The sequence below is a fragment of the Pungitius pungitius genome, chromosome 13 (assembly GCF_949316345.1).
Source record: "Pungitius pungitius chromosome 13, fPunPun2.1, whole genome shotgun sequence".
Lineage (NCBI taxonomy): Eukaryota > Metazoa > Chordata > Actinopteri > Perciformes > Gasterosteidae > Pungitius > Pungitius pungitius.
Window position 1 is genome coordinate 5919113 of NC_084912.1, and position 7334 is coordinate 5926446.

At 42.2% G+C, this 7334-nt stretch overlaps 1 protein-coding gene across 1 annotated transcript; it reads left to right on the forward strand.

Moving 5' to 3' along the window:
- The first annotated feature begins 215 nt into the window (after positions 1–215).
- LOC119214674 (G-protein coupled receptor 26-like) lies at positions 216–4663 on the forward strand. The gene is made up of 3 exons (XM_037466574.2): positions 216–1347; positions 2033–2146; positions 3061–4663. The coding sequence occupies exons 1-3, from the start codon at positions 677–679 to the stop codon at positions 3314–3316; spliced, it is 1041 nt and encodes a 346-aa protein (XP_037322471.2). The 5' UTR covers positions 216–676; the 3' UTR covers positions 3317–4663.
- The last annotated feature ends 2671 nt before the right edge of the window (positions 4664–7334 follow it).

Below are 7334 nucleotides of genomic sequence, written 5' to 3' on the forward strand. Positions count from 1 at the left end.
ATGTAGTCTGACACTGACTTTCAAAAAATATGTATATTCCAACGTTACACTGCATGACATTAACACGCGTGAAGTGGATCGTTTAATAGGGTATTACTCGCACCAATCGCATTATCTGCTCTATTCAACGTGATACTCGTGACATCATTGCCACCAACCACGCAATTGTGCGTGGTGTTTCTATTTTCTGCTCTAAGAAAGCTATTTTTGAACAGCTATGCACCAACGTGCTTTAGACTCTGACAGAGAAGACAGTATAAGTAGCGGCAGAGCCCGAGAGCTTTAAGTGCGTTCATGTCCCTTTCAGAGCAGCGTGTCGATGCGCAATTGCGCATCCAGGAAACCCTAAGCAGTCACACCAGAGACAAGAAGGGGATCTGAAAACTACCGCAGTGCCTGACGGGAGAAAAAAAAATCCTTTTGTGACCTTTCCCATGAAAATGCATTTCTAATGTTCTCATATTAACCAGGTGAGCATTGCTTCTCCATGAATTAGCCGCGACTTCATATGGGAAGATATTGGAGGGACCGCTTTGCCCATTGACATTTGGAGACATCGGGAGGTTGAGCATGCCAATGTTTTGGACTCGCGCATGCTGTGGCAACAACTCACGATGACAGTAAGAATCAGGACGGATGCACTCATCACAGGTCAGGATATCTCAGGGGACGCGCCATGGACGCATTGGACATAATAGCTTCGGTTTTAGTTTTAGGGATTATTGTCGTGTCGTTGCTGTCCAACGTTGTGGTGCTGATCTGCTTTCTCTACAACCCGGAGATCCGCAAACAGGTACCCGGTCTTTTCATTCTCAACTTGACGTTTTGCAACCTGTTGCTGAGTGTGTCTAGCATGCCACTCACCCTGGTCGGCCTCATCACCGGGGGCTACCCCGAAGGCAGCGGCTTTTGCCAATTCGTGGGATTCCTCGACACTTTTGTCACCACCAACTCCATGCTGAGCATGGCAGCTCTCAGCATCGACAGATGGGTGGCGGTGGTATTCCCCCTGAACTACCACTCGAGAATACGGCACCGGGATGCAGTTGTAGCGCTGGCCTACACGTGGATACACTCGCTATGCTTCTCAACAGTGGCAACCTGCCGCTCTTGGGTCGGGTACCATCGCCTTTACGCATCGTGCACCCTCTGCAATATCCGGGCGAATGGAGCCGGGACGCAGTTCACCATTTTCACGGTGGCTCTGCACTCTCTCACATTCCTTCTCACGCTGATCGTGTTGTGCGTAACGTACCTGAAAGTGCTGAAAGTGGCAAGATTTCACTGCAAACGGATCGACGTGATCACCATGCAGACGTTGGTGCTGCTGGTGGATTTTCACCCCAGGTAAACAATCGTAAAGGTTCATTCCATTCCCATCGTCTCCCTTACGTTTTTGTCCGATACATTTCAAAGGGGAGCATTTGAAAGCATCATGTGAAAACAAGAAGGATGCTCCAAAGAATGATAAAACATTCTGAAAGTTTAAGAACAAAAATGGATGGAGGGTGGGTGGTTTACTCTCAGTGGTCTTGCAAAAAATGCTGAGTTGTTAAATAATGGACAGAAGAAATGATCAATGTACTCATGAAAAACGTTGACTGGATTTGTTGCTCTTATCTTCTTAATCATTTTTTTTGCAGTTTGGACAGTTGGTCGGACAACTTCAGCAACTTAAGCAACTTAAGCAATTTCCCTAGATGCAATGATTGTACTTTCTCAATTAATTTTATAGCAGGAGAAAACACATTTTTTTAATTAATTGGAAGTTGCTTACAGTATTCATTTGCATTACACAGTCCAAAAAAAAACTATTTTCAACCACACAAATAATATATAGCAATAATTCTGTGACTTGGCTATTTATCCTGATTTACATTTTAAATGCCCCCCCATTTGCATAATTGATAGATGCACAGTAAACTGTCTTCTTCTCGACCATCCCACGTTTTCTCCATGGACTGCTTCATTGTGGCTGCATGGCTCTGATCATACCTCCTGGGTAGATAATGGTGTCTGTGTGCTTTGGCAGTGTGCGACAGAAATGCTTGGATGAGCAGAGGCGGAGGCGGCAGAGAGCCACCAAAAAGATCAGTACTTTCATCGGCACATTTGTTGTGTGCTTCACCCCATATGTCATTACCAGGTGAGCAGAGTTTTGTTAGATTGCAATGAGGTACATGTCAACGGAAATGCCCGTGCGAGGTATCACACAGGCATTTTACAGTAATGTCCTCCCCTTTCATGTCTTCTGAATCACCATATTGAAAAGAAATGCTTCACATAAAGGATATTAAACTAAAGCTTTTGCCTATGATCGTAAAAATTGAATCATCTGCCTCGTATAAGTACAACTTTCTTTCTTTTCCTTTCCTTTGTGCTGCTAATGCGCTTTACTTCTCAAAAAGGTTTCAATACAGGTGGTCGAGAATAATTTTAAATCCCGTCTTGTTATCTGGTTACCTTTTTTAACTGCTTCCTTTTCATAACGTCTTAGCTCATTGGTTCTACACTCATTTCTCACCCTTGTCACTGTGTTTGGAAGATGAGAGTAAGAGAGACAGAGGAAGAGCGAAACAGACGATAAATCAGGGACGGTATCCCTGGCGCTCATTACTATTAGCCCCAGTAACAAGTGTCAGAAGCTGTTAATACTGTTGTGTAGAAACAGAACCGAGGCGCGTTAGGGACAGTGTGGTGGTGAGACACGTTTGACTTAAAGAGATCAGAGCAATTAGGAGGACAGAACAAAGCCTCTGCTGTTTTTCACTTTGTCTTTAATTTCCTTAATTAGGACAAAGAGGTGTGAGGCGATGGGTTTGTTGTAATTGTAACCACCAACCAAGTCTGGAATCTACAAAACGGACACCCGTCAAATCATATTCCAGTGGTGACATTTCAATAACGTGGAATTATGACATCTTCTCAATATTACAGCATCGGGGGAGGGCGTTTAGCTTTACATGCTTTCCACTCCACTTACAGCTAAGAATTGGCTTTTGTCTTGCTCATGAATGGCGTGTAACCTTTTTCTTTTTCTCTTCCATCTATTTGAGGTAGAATTGTAGAGCTCTTCTCCTCAGGCACCATTAGCCCTCACTGGGGAGTGCTGTCCAAATGTTTGGCCTACAGCAAGGCAGCGAGCGACCCGTTCGTCTACTCGCTGCTGCGTCACCAGTACAGGAAGACCTGCAACCTTCTGGCCAACAAAGTCCTCAAGAGGAGTCCGCTCAACTCCTCCTCCTCCCTCAGGATGGAGAGCTGCGCGGCGAGGAGCGCCAACAACTCGAACAACACCAACAACAACCAACAGTAGATCGACCTCTGTGTGACGGTGTAACATCGCGGGGGAACTTGTTAATGTGATTATTAGTGAAGGAAGAGGCCGGCTACAGTCTCTACTTTTCTTATTATCAGCAAATCCTATGAAAAGTCTAAAGACAGCTAGACGGCTTTGAGGTCTTGTCTGTGGCACCCTTTGCTTACAGAAGTCGTCAAAATAGATGAAAATCTTGGAAAATCATGGATGACGGAGGTGTTAAGGCGCAGCGGAATAACCTGTATACAACTTTAGCTACAGGGTAAAATCAGTAGGATCCATTCTTCTTAAAAAAATATAGACACTGGTAGACCAACCCCTTTTGTAGGTTGTGTGTGTCGATTGTGATGGCATTATGTTTTTCAATGAAAATAATAATATAATCTTCTGCAAAGAGTGAACAAGTTTAGTCAGTAGCATTCTGGTGTGTCAAACAGCTCGCGTAACATCGAAAGCAAAAGGATGGGGGTATAATTAGTCAACTGCGTCAATAATGGCACAAACTACGATCCAAACGTGAACAGCAGTGTAACCCTAACCTCCAAATCACAGAAGGAGCCGGTTATCGCTCCAAATCGGATGAGCAGGCTTTATTTGTGGACTAACACTAGAGACAACATCTAAGTCTGAATTATTAACTTTCTCCAAGGCTGTTAAATGTTTGGACGAATCAGTCCAATGCATTACCTCAAGTCACTATTGTTGTACATTAAATAAGAGTTTTACATTTCACCGGAAGTGTTTGGCAGAGTTCCTAAATTCAAGCTCTCCCTCTGACCTCAATGATGATTCTCAGGCCGGATGAACGTAGTATATGTGTCGATAATATAAAGCAGATGAGCATTTTGACTGTACAGACGTGTCGTATATGATGGCTGATTTCAAATGATTATTTGTTGTAGCTGTGAGTTCTGAAGTGCCTTTTAGACTACGAACTCGCTGATTCAATCAAAACATAACAGGAAACCTTCACATTCTGCCATTTTCTTGGTATTCTGTGATGTGGTTAACTGTGAGCCAATGATACAGTTTGGTCCCATTGTAAGAAAGTTTTATGGGATGTTAATTATTTGAATAACTGTATTGTTGCATCGAGCAGAACAGGGTGAAATATTATTTGAACGTGGTAGCAGCTATTCTATGATGTGTAATTACATTTTAGCACATAACGTTTGAGCGGTTGTGTGATGTCAGGTTGTAAAATCTTTTTTTTAGGCTGGCGAATCAGGATGTTGTGTTTTTCCTTTACTGTGACAGTATCAAGACTTTTAAAAGGCTTAAAAAATATTTATTTTTGCCGAGTTGTCGGGTTTTTGCTAAATACATTGGTGACTAGATTGCAATAAATGCTGTGCATTTTGATATTTTAAAAACCCACACGTTTCTGCTTACACATTCATTAATGACCTGTGTAGAAATCTGGACTATTTTTTAACAACGTTTCACCAAAAGACCAATCCTAACACCTGTATTCTCCCACGCTGATTAAGTCAAGGCAAAGGAATAATTAATTTGAAAAATGATTTAAGATGTGTTCCACCCACCATTGCTGCTGTTGAATGTGGCAGCAGAACAAAGCCTTTTTACAAAAGCACCGGGGCTGATAGCTAAAGGCTCCTTTTAATTGCAGAGCTACTATATGGAGTGGGAAAAGAAGAAAAGATGGCAAGAAAAAGAGCACTGTGGGCATTATATCACAACGTCCACGCAGCTGTGACAGTGCTAAATATTACGGGGAATTTGCATCCTCCATCCACCTTCATGAACAGAATTTAAATTGTTCAAAAACTCCCTTGTTGACTTCTTTAATAACAAGCGCCTGTAAACAAAATCTATTTTATCAAGACACCATCATTGTGTTCACTGGTGCTCCCCAATCGACGGGGAATTGCTGTTGAGTATCCCCAAAGTTTGGAAGGATCCCCCCGGTCTCTAATGGCCTTGGGGGACTCAGTGAGTGGGTGAGAGGCAGACAGCAACCTGCCGTACACAAAGCGCCGTGCACGGACCTTGTAATTAAGCCCCAGCATATTATGCAGAGCAGAGGAGGAAGGCTGACTTCACACAGCCCCGTTGTGAGCGGTTCCAACTCATTGAGGAAGGCAGCTGGGTAAAGCTGCGACCACACTCGATTGACAAAAGCATCCTGGCTTTAACATCAAACATGTGATCTCAATTCATTTGGAAAAGCATGTGCATGATAACCTTTCTATGTAATGAGAAGAAGAAAAAAATCATTTTGTATTGTTTTAAACGTCGTTAAAAGTCACCCTGCTGCAGTTTTGTTTAACCAGCCGCAGCGACACTGGACTGCGTGAGCAATGAATCATCCAGAAGTCACTGAGAAAACTGATGTTTCTTTCTTTCATTTCTTCACGCTAGCAAAAGAGAATACAAGGCGAAACACAGTTTGCAGTCCGTGCGATAAATACCTCACTATCTATCCGTCTTTTGGTTTGTTCTTAGCTCTGAGCCTCCGACAGGCTTTTCCATAGCTGTGAAGCTACCAGACTGGCTGCATTCATTTAACGTGAGTCATGGGAAGGTTGGTCCCAGGAGTCCCAGTATTCCCCTTTACTGGAGCAAACAGCCTGATCTGCTCACAGGATAAATAATAAAAGACCATCTATTTCTGTCCGGGAATGCTCTGCTTGCTTTTGCTGTGGGTTGAGAAAAAAGGTCTCAAATCCATTTGGAGTCATATTTATAAAGTCTCACACACACACACACACACGTGGGTCAATTCATTATTATGAATTCATTATTCATTATTATGAATTGACCCACGTGTGTGTGGACACAGCTAAAAACACACACACACACACATATGTCTCATTATCTCATTATTTTGAGGGAAATAAAGCAAAAGGTTGTCATAATTGACTTCTTTGACCAAAGCATCTGCAAAATAAACGTCTTGGTTTATACAGATATTTCATTGAAAACAATAATAAATAATGACCTGGGAGCACTCTGCATATTACAGACACCTAGTTGTTGCACAGATAGGTTGAATATGTGTAACCAAATTATATTCGGCTTCATTATATGGATCAGTAAATTGTGATGAAGGGGAAAAGGACAAAGAGAAAGAAGGAAGTTTTACACACAGATGTACAAAAATAATTATTCCCTACATGGACACAAAACACAAACCTTCTCCTGCAGCTGCATCATATCTTTGAGTTGATGCAGAAACACTGGCTGCTCCTTAAGTCTCGAGTCCCATCCACAGCCAATTAATGTTGCATCAAACAACAGCAGAACTCCAGACGAGGGAATTCAGGAACACTGTGCATAAAAATAGATAGACTTAGATTTTGACTTTAACTATAACTGCAGCTATTGACAGTGTGACACATGTAGATTGAGTTCTCAGACTGGCTTGTGTAGCAGAAAGATAAACACAGAGGAAAGGATTAGCTCATTATAAATTAAAATGTGGTTAGTAACCACATCTGTTGGTTTTTCAATGGCTTCCTTTTGATCTAAAGTACCACATGTTGCATTAAATGTGCTAAGGAAGTACACAACATGCTGCATTTGAACTCCTTGTTCAATCAAACTGAGAATACTAAGAGACACAAATGCTGTCTTGTCTTCATGTCTACAGTTAGCATAATGCCCATGTTTACCAGTGCTGCCCAGTATAAAAGGCACATATTCAGACAGACGCCTTGTACTTCATTGATGGCGCACTGCACGCAGACTCCCAGCCAACTGAAATCCCATTAACTTGACCCCATGCTGTTTCCATTTCATTCAGATCCATTTTGCTCAACATCCATACGGCATTTTAAAGTATGACTTCATGTCTCAGGCAATAATTGGGAGTAATTACTGTTACAGAGGAACTTCAACCATGATATCTTTCTTTCTCTCCGCTTTGATCCAATTCCAGTCACTTTACATCCCTTAAACACAGTCGCACCTTTACCATGTGGCATTTTGCAATAGAACCTTTTGATAACCTCAGGCTGATGTTATGAAATGCATTTGACAGGTGATCCCACCT

What these genes read in the sequence shown, in the direction of transcription:
- LOC119214674 (XM_037466574.2), top strand. Translation starts at nt 677, where the DNA reads ATGGACGCATTGGACATAATAGCTTCGGTTTTAGTTTTAGGGATTATT. An exon ending in CTGGTGGATTTTCACCCCAG is followed by an intron (nt 1,348 to 2,032) that starts GTAAACAATCGT and finishes GTGCTTTGGCAG; the next exon opens with TGTGCGACAGAAATGCTTGG. An exon ending in ACCCCATATGTCATTACCAG is followed by an intron (nt 2,147 to 3,060) that starts GTGAGCAGAGTT and finishes TATTTGAGGTAG; the next exon opens with AATTGTAGAGCTCTTCTCCT.